The sequence below is a fragment of the Dysidea avara genome, chromosome 8 (assembly GCF_963678975.1).
Source record: "Dysidea avara chromosome 8, odDysAvar1.4, whole genome shotgun sequence".
In the NCBI taxonomy this organism is placed as follows: domain Eukaryota; kingdom Metazoa; phylum Porifera; class Demospongiae; order Dictyoceratida; family Dysideidae; genus Dysidea; species Dysidea avara.
Genome location: NC_089279.1, coordinates 19,797,768 through 19,817,400, shown reverse-complemented (window position 1 = coordinate 19,817,400; position 19,633 = coordinate 19,797,768). Strand labels below are relative to the sequence as shown.

The 19,633-nt window shown below is 36.3% G+C and overlaps 2 protein-coding genes and 1 long non-coding RNA gene across 11 annotated transcripts; 2 read left to right on the top strand and 1 right to left on the bottom strand.

The window, feature by feature from the left end:
- Positions 1–1,911: 1,911 nt before the first annotated feature.
- On the bottom strand, positions 1,912–4,670 carry LOC136263983 (uncharacterized). Of its 6 annotated transcripts, none has more exons than XM_066058658.1 (8): positions 4,280–4,664; positions 3,632–4,186; positions 3,310–3,412; positions 2,987–3,051; positions 2,904–2,932; positions 2,712–2,853; positions 2,227–2,291; positions 1,912–2,167 (listed from the first exon to the last, which is right to left on the bottom strand). In XM_066058658.1, the coding sequence occupies exons 3-8, from the start codon at positions 3,341–3,343 to the stop codon at positions 2,098–2,100; spliced, it is 405 nt and encodes a 134-aa protein (XP_065914730.1). In that variant the 5' UTR covers positions 3,344–3,412; positions 3,632–4,186; positions 4,280–4,664; the 3' UTR covers positions 1,912–2,097. The 6 variants fall into 6 exon arrangements, 5 of the variants coding, with proteins under 5 accessions (XP_065914730.1, XP_065914728.1, XP_065914727.1 ...); XM_066058656.1 differs by having other exon boundaries at positions 3,310–3,602; positions 3,653–4,186; positions 4,280–4,663; XM_066058655.1 differs by having other exon boundaries at positions 3,310–3,788; positions 4,071–4,186; positions 4,280–4,663.
- LOC136263984 (uncharacterized) lies at positions 4,344–13,285 on the top strand. Of its 4 annotated transcripts, none has more exons than XR_010704904.1 (4): positions 4,344–4,755; positions 4,815–4,961; positions 12,716–12,951; positions 12,995–13,285. It is a non-coding gene; the product is annotated as an uncharacterized lncRNA (long non-coding RNA). The 4 variants fall into 4 exon arrangements; XR_010704905.1 differs by having other exon boundaries at positions 4,345–4,755; positions 12,732–12,951; XR_010704906.1 differs by lacking the exon at positions 4,815–4,961 and having other exon boundaries at positions 4,353–4,755; positions 12,732–12,951.
- Positions 13,286–17,061: 3,776 nt separating this feature from the next.
- On the top strand, positions 17,062–17,944 carry LOC136264423 (uncharacterized). Its single transcript, XM_066059151.1, has 2 exons — positions 17,062–17,163; positions 17,309–17,944. Exons 1-2 carry the CDS (start codon positions 17,091–17,093, stop codon positions 17,857–17,859), a joined length of 624 nt encoding a protein of 207 aa, XP_065915223.1. The 5' UTR covers positions 17,062–17,090; the 3' UTR covers positions 17,860–17,944.
- The last annotated feature ends 1,689 nt before the right edge of the window (positions 17,945–19,633 follow it).

The window sequence follows — 19,633 nt, the reverse complement described above, 5'->3', positions numbered from 1 at the left end:
TGACAACTCATAACTACAGATTAGAAAATGCTATTGACTTAAACGTTGGTCAGTAGTGAGCACCAACATAGCTTAGTAGATGGATAAATTTTTGCATTAAACCATTACTTGAGCATGTAGTTATGGTCTTCTGAATTCATAGAATTGGATGTGTGTGGAAGACCCCTTTTCGCAAATCCAGTCACAAATAAGCAAAGGTGTGGTACTGGGCGTTATATAGAATTACACGTACAGAGCTTCCAAGTGGAGAGGATCAAAATGTTGGAGGTCCAACTCTTCTGGGCCATCAAGCCTATACCTCGCTGCTAAAACGCACAGCGGTGAGCCCACATTCATGAGGGCTTGAAATTGCCCAATGTATTTGGGCAACCACACATACAGTAACTTTAAAGTGCAAGCATGGATCCCTATAAACTAGCCAGCTACTCACTACGTAAACTGTTGTTTATGCAGGTTTATGCTATGCTAGCTATGTAGCATAGCTTTTAGCTATGTCGTCATCATAGTTTTCTTGCGACCTCGCTAAAATAAAAAAGTATCCATCGCAAAATAAAAAATAGGCGTATTTCACTTTATTTCTCTACCTTATGTTACAACTACTGTCTCGTTATACCAGTCAACATAGCCGTGTTTGTACAGTCCATCTAGCACTGATATTATGCAATTCTGGTTTGCTTATACGCGTATTTTCTTCAATTAAACCTCTAATCCCTACAATAACTTTTAAAGACACGACGTGGATACAAACTCTAATGCCTGATAAACAAGATGTGACAGCATGCTGAACCGTAAGTTCCCTAGGGATGGCGTTTTAAGCAGAAATCTTTTAAATTCCATTTAGTGCCACACCCCACGCGAGCGTTTATAAATCGCCAGATGTCTTATGGTGTGAAGAACAAAGTCACTAGCGAAAGGTGCTTTAAGCACACTCTTCAATTCTCTATTGACATGTAATTTTTAATAGATTAGCCACAAAGGCTGGTAAGGTGAATACAAAAGGTAACAAGCCTTTAGGGGTTACCACCTCTATGTAGTGTGTACCATGGAGCTTGCGTTGTGGCTTTCATTAAGTATTATGCACACACAAATGGTGCAACAAAATTTTGTGATGGACTGCTCGAATGTGGTTGGTGGTGTTGTGGCTCGAATGTGGTTCGTAGTTTGCCAGTGACCGTGTATGAGTTGGGGTTGTTCCTCACAACTTACACAATATTCAAATTTCATGATGGCCATGAAAATTTCTTGCCATATGGTAAACATACAACAATGTGTAACAACGTTAATCAACATCAGGGGCGTAGGGAGGGGGGGTTCCGGAACCCCCCTGTAAAATCTAGACTTCTGCAAGCAGGATCCTAACACACCATTTAGTGTGGAAGGACAAAATGAGTGAGTAATATAGCACAGTGCAACAATTGATAAAGCTTGCATTCATCTCTCAGGGAAGGATTTACAGAGGTAACATGAGCCCTAGGCCTCTTCAAAACTTGTTAAAAAGATCGATATACTCTAATAGAGCAGTCAGGTATACTCTAATAGAGCAGTCAGGTATACTCTAATAGAACATGCATGTAAATATATCCACGTCCATATGAAGTTTTTCAGACATTCTAACATTAAATGCAAAACTTAGCATGACCTTATACTGCTATAGCTTTGGTGTGCAGTGTTTAAAGATATAGAGCTCCAGTAATTTATCAATTGTGTTATACAAAATGAATTCATGCTATGCATATTTGTATAGTTACATTGTTTTGATTGTAAGTCATTCCATTTGTATCAGTGGATTCATGGCTCTTATACCACATTGAGATAACTATCACTTACAGATTACTATGTGTCTCTATATATGTGTTATGCTGTCTGTTTCCACTAGGTGGCTTTATCTAGTACTACCTTCATTGCGGGGCACTTATATGCATCATAATTAATGTACTTTTTCATAAAATATAGCAATTTGCTGAGTTTTAATTCATTAAAATATTGAAAGTCTCACAGCGGCTGGGGGCTGCACCCCCAAACCCCTGCTTCTGGTAACTCAATTCTGGTGCTGGAACCCCCCTTCAAAAAATCCTGGCTACGCCCTTGAACATCACATCAAGACATTACTAAAAATAGTTCAACAATAGTGATGATCTCTTGTATGTCAGCATGACGATACTGAGACCTGTAAAAGAATAAGCAGGCACTGAAGTTAACCTTAAATTAAACACTCATGCAACTGACCTGGAACATCGGTTGCAATACCAAAAACACTTGTTTCGATATCTGATGACACAATCCAGCAGGCACTGAATTAATAAGAGAATGTACAAAAAATCAATATGCCGGGCTGTATCAATAATAGCATGGATAATCAAAATGAACAAAAATTATATCCCTGGCTAAGTGCATGAATAACATAACTATTGGGTAAGCATGTTAAACCAGAACACATTAGGACATTAGTCAAACAAAAGTACGCTATCACAACTTGGTCATAATACAATGTTTGTACCACTGAACTTCACACTGGTTGCCAAAAATTGTGCCATTCCGGGACAACAGCATAATTATGAAACAAATAGTTACTACAACACAGAAGGGTTACTGTTGCACTGTCCACACTGATATACCATAATTTACAAACATAACAGGTGGGCATTAAATACAATACACTTAACATCTGGGTACTAGGAAAAAATCACTAAAATCACAACATGTAAACTGACCTGGAAATTAACACCCTTGATGCCACCACAGTCTACACTGGATATTTGTTTGGACCCATCAACACTATGCCCGATACATCTGAGTAGACTGACCTGCAAATTCACATCCTCCATGTCACTAGTATACAGTGATAATTGATAACTACAAAAACAACAATTGCAATAATACAATTCTTCTGTACGTCAACTGACCTGAAATTCATGACACTTGATACCGAGACCTGTAAAAGAATAAGCAGGCACTGAAGTTAATCTTAAACACACATGCAACTGACCTGGAACATCGGTCGCAACACCAAAGACACCTGTTTCGATATCTGACGATACAATCCAGCAGGCACTGAATTAAAAAGAGAATGTGCAAAAAATCAATATGCCAGGCTGTACCAATAATAGGATGGATAATCAAAATGAACTTAAAAAAAAATTATATCCCATATGCAGGTTAAGTGAATAACAGAACTGTTGGGTAAGCATGTAAACCAGAACATTAGGACATCAGTCAAACAAAAGTACGCTATCACAACCTGGTCACTGATAATTGATAACTACAAAAACAACAATTGCAATTATACAATTCCTCTGAACGTCAACTGACCTGAAATTCGACACCTGTATCTTTGTTCCTGCATGGTCTCAACTTACATATGTACCATGATTACATTCAACTGCTAGTGGGTAAACCGGTATGACCAGATGGCCTGCAAACACCAACAAGCAGGTGTTAAATACAATACACCTAAAGCCTGGAATATGAAAAATATTATAAAAGCATTATTCTTCACATGTTGGAATGAATTTCCTTTCAACATCTGGTGGACAGGTCCAAAAACCAAACACGTGTGTGGCGATGTGACATGTTGCACAAACTTCACTCCTCGTTTCATTAGCCTTCAAGACCGGCATATATCATAGAGTACCTCAGTATTCTTGACTCTCACTTCTTCAAGCGTTACTCAAGCGATGTAGTTTCTCACGAGGGGTTCAAGTTTCTCTCGGAGTTTACGCCTCACCATCCAGTTACATTCTTAAACCAATTGTGTTTGTAGTTTAGTTGTAGAGTAATTTGTATTGTAACTGTAAAAAAAAAAATTAAAACCACGTATCGCGTGTGTCCGCTTAAGGTAATTAGGGAGGATAGTTATAAAAACCAGAATCGAAACGGGAAACGAAACGAAATCAGCCTACAGTCTAGTGGAGGACAATGAGAGAGAAACCATCACAAATGATGAAAATATGTACAAATAAATACGCATGTGGGCCCTCGGTCAACATGTGACCACAAAAAGGACCTCAAATGGAACTAATGTGGGCATGGCAAGGGAAAATACAAAAAAAAATACAATATATGGATGTTACTTAATTAGGGTTCCACTCCCTACAGTCCTTCGCCAAGAATATTCTCCTGGATGCCAACATACTGGCAGAAGCAGCAGTATCTAGAAGTTTCTTGATGGCTGACCTTGATGGTTTCACTACAGGATGGACAAAAGTTAATAAATTCAGCAGATTCGTGACTGTGGACACTATATTATACACAGTTACACTTTAATATATGCACGCACTACCTGTTTATGCGTCAAGCAAGACTCCAGGTGGAAGATTTCTCTGCACGGCGCTTATCGATTAGAGATATTAAACACCTGCTCCTATCCGAGGGTCTGGGGACCCGCTGGGAAAAGTTCTGTGCCTGGGTAGGTGAGCGTTGATTGTTCCTTGACCACTTTCATAAGAGGAGTGAATAGCAATAACTACTTGATCATTACAAACCGTTTACGGTAATGATTGGCTGCAGTGGGTTGACGAGTCTGAAGCCATGCCTTTAAGAGAGGGATGAAGCCATCTGTGGCTATTATGGCACACCTCTTATGTAAGTGGTCAAGGGACAATCAACGCTCACCTACCCAAGCACAGAACTTTTCTATTGTAGACTCGATTGTAGAGTCCCCAGACCCTCGGATAGGAGCAGGCGTTTAATATCTCTAATCGATAAGTGCCGTGCAGAGAAATCTTCCACCTGGAGTCTTGCTTGATGCATAAACAGGTAGTGTGTGCATGTATTATAGTGTAACTGTGCATAATATAGTGATTGTCCTCCACTAGACTGTAGGCTGATTTCGTTTCTTTTCGTTTCGTTTCCCGTTTTTATAACTATCCAATTAGGGACTTTCCACAAGATTTCCCCTAAATAGATCACGTGTTAGTTGTCAATCCAGTGGATTCTGGTGGTATACATGGTTCAACAATGCGGTAAGTGTAGTATAAGCTGTCAATTTGTGCACTACTAAACTAAGTGTGATAAGCATGTTTGAGGAAGGGTCTGGGGGACGAGACTAATGTCATTTTGACAGCAGTTGATGATGGACAGGCAAAGAACTGCGAGAAGAACTACTGTGATAGTAGGGAAAAATTCCCACCCCTATAGCTCTGCCTAGGGGCATTAACTAGCATTATCTACAGTTACTGTATTATGTGCTGATATGTACATCCGGGCCAAGAATAAAGGTGAAAGTGGTAGTAAGGCTCGATCCTATTATTCTGCTGAACAGGCAAGGGAGTCTGGGACTCTGGGGGCATGCTCCCTCAGGAAAGTATAAGTACTACAACTTTTTAGTTTTAATTGCTTCATCAAGTATAAAATTTTCAGTCAAAAGGTGATGATCGAGGCTCTGGTCTTATGCACTGGTTGGAGTGGTTGCATCGATACTGCACTGTGACATCCTTGAGGGGTTAGTGCTGGCATTGTCCATGGCAATACTATTCTATCTCTCCGAGTCTTGATGATTGAGTCCTCCATTCCTTTCTCTGCTGCTCCAATCCTGAAGTTGTGACCACAGTCAAAAGGTGGCAATCGAGGCTCTGGTCTTGCATCTATACTGTACTGCAACACCCTTGAGGGGTTAGTACCGGCATTGTCCATTCCATCTCCCATATACAAGTCTTGATGGTTGAGTCCTCTATTCCTTTCTCTGCTGCTCCAATCCTGAAGTTGTGACCACAATATTAAAAAATGGTTATAACATGATAAATTATTATGATGATAACAATTACAATATAATAGTATTTATAGCTGTGTAGCAACTGTGAACTAATTAGGCACTTGCAAGTTTAATTAGGTGTCTGAAGCATTTAACATGCACAGATATGAGATATATTCGTCACATGCAGTGAAGATAGATTTACTCTAATAGAACAGTCATACTACACTGTAAATTCATACTTCCGAATTTACGGTGTTATAAAACAGTCATTATTATTGTATGGATTTTACTGATTCTCCAAGATAATATTCTGCATTAATGTTAATTGCTCATTTCCAAAAAAATTACCTTTTAATCCAATTGTAGAGTCTATCACTGACAAAAATGAGTGATATCCATCCCAAAAACACCTTCGCTGTAAAAAAGGCGCGCCCAAGAAACTACAAGTACCTGGAACCCAATGTAAAAAAACAAAAAGAAAACAGCTCAGCTGAAATGAAAAGTAACTGGTAACTTAAAGAGCTGATATCTGAAGTGGCCAAGAATACAATTACTAAAGTTTAATCCATGCAAGAACACCTTGGCTATAAAACAGGTGTGTACATGAAAGTAACTGGTAACTGAAATGGCTGATAACTGAAGCAGCCAAGAATGAATGGTCATATACAACTAATTCAAAAATTTAACACTGCACTTTTATAATTCAGCTGTGTTCTATATTCACTCTTGCTGCATCCTAAAGTAATTTCTTTTAACTCTAATTGGCTGGTAATTTGGCAGCCTTTTTTGCTCTACTATACTGACTATTAAAAAAGGTGGCCAAATTACCAGCCAATTAGAGTTAAAAGAAATTACTTTAGGATGCAGCAAGAGTGAATATAGAACACAGCTGAATTATAAAAGTTCAGTGTTAAATTTTTGAATTAGTTGTATATGACCATTCATTCTTGGCTGCTTCAGTTATCAGCCATTTCAGTTACCAGTTACTTTCATGTACACACCTGTTTTATAGCCAAGATGTTCTTGCATGGATTAAACTTTAGTAATTGTAGTTAGTTGTATTCTTGGCCGCTTCAGATATCAGCTCTTTAAGTTACCAGTTACTTTTCACTTCAGCTGAGCTGTTTTTTGTTTTTGTTTTTTACATTGGGTTCCAGGTACTTGTAGTTTCTTGGGCGCGCCTTTTTTACAGCGAAGGTGTTTTTGGGGTGGTAGTACACACACAGTTAAAAATCTAGGTTTCATATTCTTCTAGTAGCATCAGATATCTCCAAAAGAACTTTCCCATCGTATTCTACAATTTTAGAGTATTGGACGATCTTCAATAGTCCCTTTTGGACTATATCACGATGGTGTTGATGATGTGTTGTCTTTAATTAAATGCACGTAATCCGAAATCGTGATTTTCAAAATTATTTCATTTGAAGAAAAATGTAGTCGGTCGGGCCCGCGCAACATAAGATCAAATAGGTATGGCCTTAGTACTTGGTTGTATAATTAGCATTGATTGTACATAAACGTAACATAGTGTATGCACACCTGTACATTTACATGTGTAGTATATTTTTCAAAGTTATACATATATATATATATATACAAAAGAACTGAGTGATCATGACCTATATACAGCATGCATGCACTTTTTAATGAATGCATCTTGAGGAAGTTTTGAAATAATGGTAGTGAATTATCCAGCGTTCTTTATTCTTGTGATAGCTATACAGAAGACTGCTGAATGTCATTCTTGCTAACATTTTGGCTATGTTTGAACCATGACAACAGAAATATCCTACTCTGATGCATAGGCGGTGGAAAGGGAGGGTCGGCTGAAAACCGTGATAAAGATCAAGATACTCTAATAGAGCAGTCACTTTAATAAAGCAGTCACAGTATTAGAGCAGTGTGTAGTGAGCTATGTAAGGATTTTTACAGCTATCAAATGCATAGCTGGTGAGGTGGGCAGCTATTGTCAGTTGGCTGTGACCTTTTTTTTTTTTTTTGGGTCTCACCTCATCAAACTAGAGACAATATAGTGCCTCAGTTCATTTCCGCCCCTGGTCAGCCCCCCCTTCATATCAACTACTCCCTCCGCCACTGCTCTGATGTGATTTATATGGTCTAAAAACACTTAACATCTGAATGGGAGGCTAAACCTTTTTCAGATAGATACATTCACATGGTAGGTATATTTGCATGGAGCTTGCATTTGGCATTTTGTATCCACCTCACATGAATTTGCAATTAGAGATGTTTAAGTTTCGCTAACTTGCAATTGGTCATACCATGCTACCATTGATAAATTTGGCTGTAGTTATTAATTGAATATTAGCCACCATTAGCTTTCTTCAGATTTGAATAAACATGCATGTTGTTTCAGTGAAATACAATTAGTAGTATCACTCTACACCTTGCACACATTGGGTCTGCTAAACTTTAAAACAGTATGCTAACTTACAAACACTATACTGCTGTCATGCAAACTAGTGCAGTGGATGGAGTAGGTACTCAGGCTGATAGCAACAGCTGAAGATTACTGATCGTGCAAATGTGTACTTGCAATAAAATGTGTGAAACATGGTAGCTATATAATTAGATATGTTACCTAAACTTTACAGAATTGTATGATGAGCCCCTACATCTTATAGCTATCTAACTGCCCTCTTCAGATTCATTTTTTCAGCTTTGTTGATATGTACATACGTAGCTCAGCTACACATGATTTAGTGCCACTATATAATTGTTTTGTAGATATATGGCTTGTGTTCAAGGAATAATGGCTTCAATCAATAAATCATTGCAAACATTCATGTGTATATCAATGGCGGATCCAGGATGGAGCATTTGGGGCAAATGCCCCCCCCCCCCCCCATAAAGTTTAGTAGTATTTTAATCATACTTCTGATTAAAATACTAAACTTTATGTCAGGGCTAGATCAATTAACTCATGAAAACGATATGCAAATCTTAGTAGCATTTATAAATTCACCTGAAATCAAAGCAAAGCAAATCAAAGTCAAACTAACTGTGAAATTGCCCCGAGCACTTTCGTGCATACTAAGCGTCTCTAAAAATAATTAGCATGTTGCTGTAGTTTAAGAGATTCATAGCCTTTTACACAGCTTTTAAGACTTCACAACCATCTGCAAAAGCCAAAATGTCAAAAATCAACAGTAACACACTACTAAGTGGTGATTATTTGCTGCTTCAAAAAATGCAGCAACTAACAAGAGAAGTTTCCCAACCACCTAGCTACAACTCAGCCTGTTTGTGCCCCTCCCCATGCCAGCTCCTGGATCCGCCCCTGTATATAGGTCAACAGCATGTGCACAACATCAAGTGCAGCAAGCTACAATTGTAGCAACAAGTACATTTTTATCTGTTTTAAAAAATAATGTGCATATACATTATGTGTGTGTGTGTGTGTGTGTGTGTGTGTGTGTGTGTGTGTGTGTGTGTGTGTGTGTGTGTGTGTGTGTAGTATATTTTTCATAATCACAAAAAACAGAGTGATCTGTGCTTGCACTTTCGACGAAGTTGGGTAGTGAATTTGCAGTGATTATCCAGCGTTCAATATTCTTGGGATATATGGAAGACTGCTGGATATCATTCTTACTAACATTTTGGCTATGTTTGAGCCACCACAACAGTGGTACCTACTCTGATGTGATTTATATGGTCTAAGGACACTTAAATTGATGCATGGGAAGCTAAACCTTTCCCAGATAAATGCACTCACGTGGTCAGTAGGTTAGAGGTATATTCGCATGGAGCTAGTTAATCGGCATTTGGTAACCACCTCACATGAATTTGCAATTAGAGATGTTTAAGTTTCATTTGGTCATATCAATAATCAACTAAACATTTGGCTGTAGTTATAAATTGAAAATTAGCCACCATTAGCTTTCTTCAGATTCAAATAAACATGTTGTTTTCAGTGAAAACAAATTAATAGTATCACTCAGGTCACACTATACATTGCACACATTGGGTTTGCTAAATTCAAAACAGTGCTATAAAATCACAAAATATATTTAGATCTGTTACCTATACTTTATAAATTTGATGAGCCTCTACGTATTATAGTTGTCTAGTTACCCTCTTCAGATTCTTTTGTTGATATGTATGTACATAGCTCAGCTACATATCATTTAGTGCCATTATATAATTGTTTGTAGATATATGACTTATTTTCAAGGAATAATGACTAAATCATTGCAAACAATCCATCACATTCTGATTAGGTCAACAACATAAAGTGCAGCAAGCTAGAATTCTAGCAACATTATTCTTTACTACATATGTACACATCACAGCTATATATAAGTAAAACCACAGAAATAAAATTATATTAGCCTTATAAGGGATGCAGCTAGATGATTTTAGTAATATGATAACAATGGCAACCACCACAAAACCACACAATGTGATCATTACACACACTTGTTCATTTGTGAAATATATCAATGCTATACAATCAACATATCATTAAGGAATTCCTTTTTCTAATTTCTACATCTTCAGTGTATTAAATTTTGATGTAATTCATTTATTTATGTGTAGTGATTCATGTAGTGGTTGATAAATTCCTTGAAGTATAGAACTCAGTGAAATGCCTTGGATAAAGAAGTTGGCCTTGACAAGTACCCTATCTCTACAGGCCAAACAAAATTTCTCAATTCCAAAATTTCTGATATACACTGTAGCTAGCAGTAGGCATTCCAGTATCCAAGATTTTTTAATCAAAAAATTCTCCGTATATTCCCCAATAGAACCCTGGCACAAAATAACAACTCGCGTTTAACTTGGGATTGCTCTGTGGTCCGAGCTCCAATGAGGATGAAAATCGCTATGGGGTTTGCCCACACGCTGATAATCATGAAAATCTTAGTTTTGTCATGAGCGTTACATATAAGTAAGTTTTGTGTGGTTTTGTAATCTTTTCAAGCCTTGTAATGTGTGTAGAATACTTTAAAACTTTTAAAAACGTACTGTCGAGTGTAAGGTAGTCACTAGTGCTTACTATAAAGTCATAGTTACTTCGCTCAGGTTAGCGATTTTCAGCTCCAGAGCAATTATCTGATGGCTGTGTCATTAGCTCAAAAATACAAACCACTTCAAAGTCAGCATAACAATGCCATAATTGAAACCACAACTCCACCTTAGGTATTGTTGCATCATTGTGGCACCTCCACTTTAGTTGTTTACCTTTATAAGTTGTTAACTTGATGTTTTTACTTACTTGAGATGGTCACTTGCCTTATGGGTATACACCATTGTATTGAGAAGTGTGCAGTAGGTGAAACATATTTGCTCACCACAAAGCATACAAATATCACTGAGATCCGAAGTTACTCTCATTACATGTACAAACCTGCAGCTAGTAGCAACTGCAGTTTCAAGACAGTCCGGATTGCTAGATGGCTTCTGATTCAATTGTGCCATTTTCCCCTTTAAAATGTATGGGGCACCCCAGAGAAAAAATGTACCTTTTTTCAGTTTTTAAGCACTGTGCATGCCAAAGTAGCAAATTCCAATCCAACAAACTATATATTACTGAGATTGGCAATCAATACTCTATCTATTGAGCATATAAAAAGTCCATTTTTCCAAAACTTAAAAATCGGACCAGAATGCCTACTAGCAGCTGCAAGCGCATGCATACATTGTAAATGAAACTTGTGAAGTACATGTTTTTATTTTAATTCTGACTATTAAGTAGGCTGCACATTTCCACAACTTAGCATATCAATTTAAAGAACATTAAATGGTACATATGTAGCATATCCAGTAATAGAAAAATTAGGGTTGGAAGGTATTTAGGAATTAGTAGTTAATAAACATACGTACCAAAGTGGTTTTCTGGAATACCAAAATACTGAATGGTTTAGTGATGGCCATACATGAAATTTACATTGCAGACAAACTAGCACAGACCTATGCATGTAAGTCTTCATTGCTATTGGGGTACTTCTAACATTACTTTGTAGTACAGTTGTCATTTTATATGTTAAGTAAGTGTAAATCACAATATAGCCATCTTTTATTGAGTATTAAGGTATTTTTCTAAATACTATACTGTTCTTCAAAAATATAATACTGCCCATCTCTAATATTAGAAGTGATGTAATTTAAGCGAAGTGCTTTATAATACATCCCCTAGCTTACTGCTGGAAATGATGTAGCTAATGTTAGATTCCATTACTGGTAGTGATGTAAACTACGTGGTTGAAAGGTCAAGTGCTTTATAATGCTTACTGCTGGAAATGATGTAGATTCCATTACTGGTAGTGATGTAATGTCAACTATGTGGTTGAAAGATCATGTATGCTACAATTATAGTCAAGACACACGGTTTGCACAGTCAAGAAAGTAGAAAATGCACGTCTAAAATAAATAAGCACTACTGGTTATTTATATGAATACCTTTGCAACTGCAATCCTCAGCACAATTCAAATGATTTTTTTTCAACACCCTATTTCATGGGCATACGACAACTACTATAGACACAAATAATGTGCTTGTATCCATACTAAGTCACTCATCTAATAATATGAGGCAATATAGTGCCAAGAAAGTTGGTCTGTTATTTTCTGCTTCACATGCCCTAACTATATAGTTTAAGCGTTAAGCGTTAACCAGCCATCATTTTCCCACAGAATTTTGGATTATTGTGCCCTACAATTACACTTTCTATTTCTTGCCTCCTCCTGTTGCTATCAACATATTACTGCTATAATTAATTACTTCATCTATAATTATTGGAAAATGCTAATGCTGGTGTTATGGCAGATTTGACATGAAGTTGGCGATTCATCACAAAATTAATAATTGTTTTGAATAAGACTACCTATATTATTTTTTAGAATGGTTGACTGCACTGTTAGAGTATCCATGTTAAGAAGGGTTCTTACCCATATAATTTTAAGCATATCGGTATGTTTATATGCTTTTAAAAGTTACTATATGCTTAATTTCTCTGCAACAACAATCACTATGAAAAATACTCTACAACAATTTTTCAGGTCTATATTTTTCCAGGGACATCTCCCCTAGACTCCAAAGAATAACTTCCATATATGTTGGAGCCACTGAAACAGTGGTGCAAGGAGCAAGGCAAACAGTGGTTGGAATGGTAAATTTGGCAATGAAAGTTACACAGGTAGAACCACATGCAGACATTGGGAACTTTATTGGGAGTAAGACTTGCTACCAGCTTGAAAGTGTCTACTGATAATAAAAATGAGTCCTTCAGCTGCAAGTATGTAATTCTTAATTTTATAGACATGAGTAATATACTGTAGAAATGCAAGACAGACTACTGACAGAATTAGATGTAGTAACTCAAAGATGGATGCAATGGAACAGAGAAGATATCCCAATGAAGTGTTATAATACCAGCACAATCTTTAACACAACAAACATACATCTGTATTATTGATTTTAGTTTAGTACTGTGTATACAAATGTGTACTTGTTTGTCAATGACAAGTGCTTAATATAATTGTGACCCATGCAGTGAGCAAAAACCTGACTAGTTAGCATAATTTTTGTTTTTGAAATACTGTATATTGCATTGAAATAATATATTGGGTAAAAAACACTTACATACTATAAAAGTAATTTATGCACATTTTAATCACTGCAGAAAACAGTGAAACAATATAACCAAGAGATAATAATAGTGGGGAGGGCCTACTATTATTAACTCTTGATATAACTTATAAACTCGTATTTTCATGGAGAGTAAGAATATATTTGTTTCATTCTGTATCCATGAGTTGGGTGTTTGTTTAGGTTGTGGTAAAATATAACTTTCTTGTTGCCATTTTTATAAATACAAGCTCTCAACCTATAGCTAAATAAATGAGGATAATTCTACATACTGCATGACATGGGTTTTTGGAATTTACCGATATTCGATATTGATGTCACCAAAAGAAAACTGATAAAACTGATATGCAAAATCTGTGTAACACATGCAGTTTTAAAACAAATGCACCAATTAATGGATGGGCTCAATAAACAAATCCAGCTTACTAAATGTGCAACCACTTCTTTCATGTAGTTCATAGTATGATGTACTTACTCTGAAACAGGTATACACCCACAGAGGTCCTGTTTCTGGGATAACCAGATCCTTCTTGTACTATTGTGGGTTAATTATGTAATAATGCGTGTGCATAAAAATAGATTTGGGGTAAATTTCAAAGACTTCAGTCAAAAAAATTGTCCAGTAAGAAGACTGTTTACAATACTCTTATAGATTGTAATGATTTCCTTTAGCAACTATCTTTGTGAGCATATTTTATAGTTTCATTGTAGTGTAATTACTTAGCAAAAAAACCTTGTTGAGATAATTAGACTATTGATAAGAAGAGCATAATAGTTATGCATTCACTTTTCAATTAAGACATGATAATCTGTCATCATGCCAAACAGCTGAGCTGATTATGAAAAAGGAGAGGCCCTCAAGGATTAAAACATTGTGTGATCAAAGAAACAGTTGCAATGCCAGTATGTCATGTAGTCTTGTAATGTCATCACTGAAATTTCATCTCCATCTCCTCATGATCACCACCATTAGTTTCACAACTTGTAGTCCAGCCTAGTCCAGGGTTTCTTGAAGACCACTTTCTTTGCATAGATATCACTTTTTTTGCATTTTAACAGTCTAAAGTCAAACTACAGCTGGATTGAAACATTACAGTTGTAGTGTTTTGTTTTGATGTTTTAAAAATCTGTAACATTTTAATTGAACAGTTAATTTTTGCACTCAGATTGGATCACTAGGGACAAGGAGCTCGAGTAAGTGGTTGTGATAAAAATTCCATTTCTTATCTACATTATACATCTACAGGTATACATACACAACAAACATGTTACATCATAACCCTACTGTACACATTTGTATACATTTGTTTTTGTAATCTAATTAAGTTGCAGATTTCAGAATACAAACACATTTTATGTATAGATGTGCACATCGCCAGATTTACTACTGAATGTAAATTTAAAGCTTATAGAGGAAACACATTTAATAATATAATTATGACTAGTGAACCTGCACACACCACATCAAAATAAAGAGTGATGCCAGGCATGTGATTAATTCTGCATCTGAACACTTACCCCAACTATGAAAGGGAAGTGCCATTATGCTTTGTTTTTAGTGACAGTGTGTTAGCCTGTTACACAGTGTTACAAACAAAGAACACTGCAATCAATCCGGAAAATTAGTGAAGCCATCACATTGTGCTAACGTGAATTGACACCTTGTGCTTTCAGCAAAGATATATGGGACACAGTGAAGGACACAGGCAAGTCCATGAAAAGGCACCATGCAATCAGGCTGAAGCGACTAGGCCCATAGCCTTAGCAGTTGTTGAGTTACACTTGTCTGAAGGCATCATGCAGGCAGATGGGCTGGCTGGCTGACAATTCAAACAATTTCATAACAATCTATTGGAAGCATTTAGGTCGGCTTGCATACCTAACCAATATATTGCCAAGGCATTGGGATGGTAGGTATTTGGATGATATTTTGGGTCAGAAAACTCAAACCTACATGATCAGTATTACCGTAGACAATTGTTTTATCAATATATATATATATCTATATATATATATGTAGCAACCCTAAAACTGGTGCTTTATACAAGTGTGCTAGTATTGTAGCTACTCAATTTTTATTATCCTTTTTGTGGGAAGTAAACCACTAACTCTTCATTTGACAGTTACATCTCCACTCACTGTTACACATACATGTTTTGTATGCCATGAACACAATAATGGATGTTCCTTTAGAACTTGAATATTTCATAAGCACTCTAGAGATATAAGTTCTTTGAAGTTTCCATTAAAAGCACATTAGAATAGCTGCCATAAAAGTCCACATACATACTTGAAATGCAGCTGATGATTATGTATATTTCATGTGCGTACACAATTGTTTGATTCTTTTTAAAAATTGTGGATATACTCTAACAAAGCAATTTTTGGAGGTAAAACCTGTACAATGCAGAAACAACCCCAGACCCAATGGTAATTTGATTATCCAGTAACATGTAGTCTATATAGGCATGCAGAACCTCCTCTGCATTTAATCTATAACACATGTGTTGTAAACTTGTGATACATATTTACAATTATCTGACAAATGAATTGGGCCATATTGCCTGTCTAAACACTTGTACAGATGGTGTTTCTAAGGCCATGGTACTGCATACGTGCTTATCAATACATGACTTAGCAGTTCTAATGGGGACTTTACAACTTACTACTGCTTTATAGGTCAGTTCTCAACTGTTTGAAGTGTGGTTATTTGGCGGCACCTGACGTGTGTATCATATTACTCACAACATCCTGTGGTATCCCATAAATGGCTAAATAAACTTACGGTTGTGGTTTTTCTATTAATGCTGACATAATGCTGGGCCAAATAAGAAACCACTAGAGATTTTCACCATACGTGTGGTTATAAATTTCTTGTGTATGTACAGCATATGGAGCACAAGCCATGCTAACAGAATCCTTCAATTCTGCACTTACATACCATGTTATCCTTTTAAGATAATATTATAATTATTGATCTGCTTATATGACTTACTCAACAAATGGCAGTCACATATATATTTACAGTCTGGAGCATTGATATACTGAAGTACTACATGACAATGCATGTGAACCTTTAACAGTTATTATTCTCTTTGCTAACATATTTCCATTCAAAAACGAAAAAAGTGGTCTGGCCACAAGACTAGCTACCATATATCAGATTTATATTTGGAAGAAAATTATGATTTTATCAATGGCATTTTATTATTATTAAACAAAACAAGTGAAAATTTTACTCCTACGTGAATCATTAACTAGTTACCAGTGATTCATGAATTTTATGCCTCAAGCTGATGCAGTTACAAAAATTACATACCCTCAAGAATAACCCACTATAGAAGTCATTAGTATAAAATGACTACGATGTTAGTATGGTTCATCATACTTCTACAATAATGTTATACTAGAATGTATAATATGTAGTAATGTTGAAACTACGTACCTATAATATGTATTGTCAATATGTATTATGCAGCAACCATCATTAGAATTTTTGTAGTATACAAATCTTATGATATTAAAATGTCGATTAACAATAGCTACATCTGGCCTTATTATGTAATATTTGAAGCACACTCATATAGTTTTATAATTAAAACATGTACAATAACAAAGGGACAATGTAAAAACCTGATGTAATCATAATGCTATCATGTGGTTAGAAGGTCAAACCATAATTACATAATGTTGATATAAGGACATCCTATATAAAGACAGTTGAAGTACGTACAAAATTATCTCCTTTTGAAAGCAATTCAGATTAACGGCATTGCTATACAACATATGATGGCTGTGATATACTTGATGATCACTACCGGATTGCTCTACTCTGTGTGTGTAGCCACTCAAATAGAAGGTAAGATTTATTTGCGATAATTATTAGCCAAGTCTTAAAAAACATTATAAATAGATTCTGGTGTTAATTTTAGTCCCATGGACCTCAACAATATTTCAAGCATTAGCATCCACACACATGAAATTGTTTTTTTTTTTCCTTTTAGACACTATTCCACATACACAAGTCAAACTTCTTCACAGTTGGAAAGAGAAAATTAAGAATATTTCAAGCATTGCTGATGGATACACTGCAAAGGTTGAAAAATTTTGTCAACTGAAAGAACGAGTTGACTCCTGGTTTGATCCTTTAAGCGAGATTGAAACAAAGACTATGAATAGACTTAGAGAGCAGATTGGAGGAGACGTGAACATCAGAGCAAGTGACATTAGATACAAATTAAGCGACTTGACAGAAAAACTGCTGCAAATCTTAAACAGCTATGTATCGAACATGGAAAATGCCCTCTATAGTGGTGATATTGATATAATGAAAATGACTCAGTATAATTTGCCTGTTAGCATTGCAGATGTTTTGCTAGAATACCAAATGAGGAACTGGAGGGATGAACTACAGAAGGCTCAAATTGACAATCCAAGTAGTGAAAATCATAATGCAATGGGTCGTATGACTGTGTATCACGAAAGTTACCAACAAGGTCTGATTACTGTCATAATCTCAATGGGCTACAATGCTATTGTCCACTTACTGGCATAAAATAAAGTGTTGCAAAATTCTCATCTTAAAAAAAGGCAATTTGTGAATTGCATCTAATGATGGAGTACATTGCTGTAAGCACATGTACATGTTGTACCTTATAGTGCACATACATCTTTTAAAAATAATATACTTATTATATTATAATTATGTGTGTGTAATATATTTTTCATAATCACAAAAAAGAAACAGGGTGATCTGTGCATGCAGTTTCAAATGATGCATTTTCAGAGTAGGATACTACTGTTGTCATGGCTCAAGCATATAACCAAAATGTTAGCAAGAATGATTTTCAGCAGTCTTCCATAAATCCCAAGAATATTGAATGTACTCACATGGTCAGTAGGTTAGAGGTATATTCACATGGAGCTAGTTATTCGGCATTTGGTAACGACCTCACATGAATTTGCAATTAGAGATGTTTAAGTTTCATTCGGTACTATCATTTAATAATCAACTAAACATTTGGCTGTAGTAATAATTTGAAAATTAGCCACCATTAGCTTTCTTCAGATTCAAATAAACATGCTGTTTTCAGTGAAATAAAATTAATAGTATTACTCAGGTCACACTACACGTTGCGCACACTGGGTCTGCTAAAATTCAAAACAGTGCTATACATGTATGTATAAACTCACAAAATACTAGGGGGCAAAAAATTTTGTAAATTTAAACAAGTAGAATAGGGATCAAAGTCGTGATTCTGAAAAAAACTGCATAAGCAAGAAGTAATAGGGATGGTGATTCACAATACTGCTTAATACATCAATACAGCCAAGCAGCTTGATTTGTGTACATTGAACTTAAGATTCCTACTTCGGCTTTTTATTTGAACAGTCGAAACAGGAATCTTAAATTCAATGTACACAAATCAAGCTGCTTGGCTTGTATTGATGACCATTCCTAAAACTTCTTGTTTACGCAGTTTTTTTGTTCATAATCACAACTTCGATCCCTATTCTACTTCTTATTCTTATTAGTACTTTACAGTGTCCAGCACTGAAGGTCTGACAGCAACAAGTGCTGCAGCCTTTGGATTATCCTAACCTAACAGGAACTGGAAACTTAATGATTACTTAACTTAGCTAACAATACTTGTTCAAATTTACAATTTTTTTGCCCCCCTAGTATAAATTAATAATAAAAGAAAAAGTCTTCACGCTCAAACAGTGGGCAGAGAAGCAAACTCGGAGCTGCCCTTAATTTTCGATCGCGTGCAAATGGGACACACCCCCTTTTCGATTCAAAGGGTTACACTATTTCTGATAGCTTAGAGGCTTGTTACGTCGATTCTTGACTGATAAACGGCTGTAGCAGCCCTTAGGGAAGTTTCTGGAATGCGGTTTCAGTGACGAGCTATGGATCATGGCCACAGCCACACCCCCTTCACTGACGCGAGTTGAAGAACTTTAAAACGTTCAGGCGTGAATGGCATCTCAAAGCCATGACTCTTGCTTTATATCTCGCAATCGCCTTATATAGAAAGCAAAGATTTTAATACCACACAGACCTGCCATGGGTAGGAATGATTTTAAAATACGCCATACGTTTTTAGTTTTTTTCTCCGGCCCTAATGGCACTCCCTTCCACCCACACGTCTCTATGGAAAACAAGCTAGAAGAAAAACATAAAAAGGGAAAAAGAAAGAATTTACCTCCAGAAAAGACATCTAAAAGAACCTACAGAAGTCCAGGGAATGTTAGTGAACTGGTAGATGCCCCTTTGCAATGGCAAGATCTATTGCTGGGGGCACAACCTGATTAGCCTACAGCAA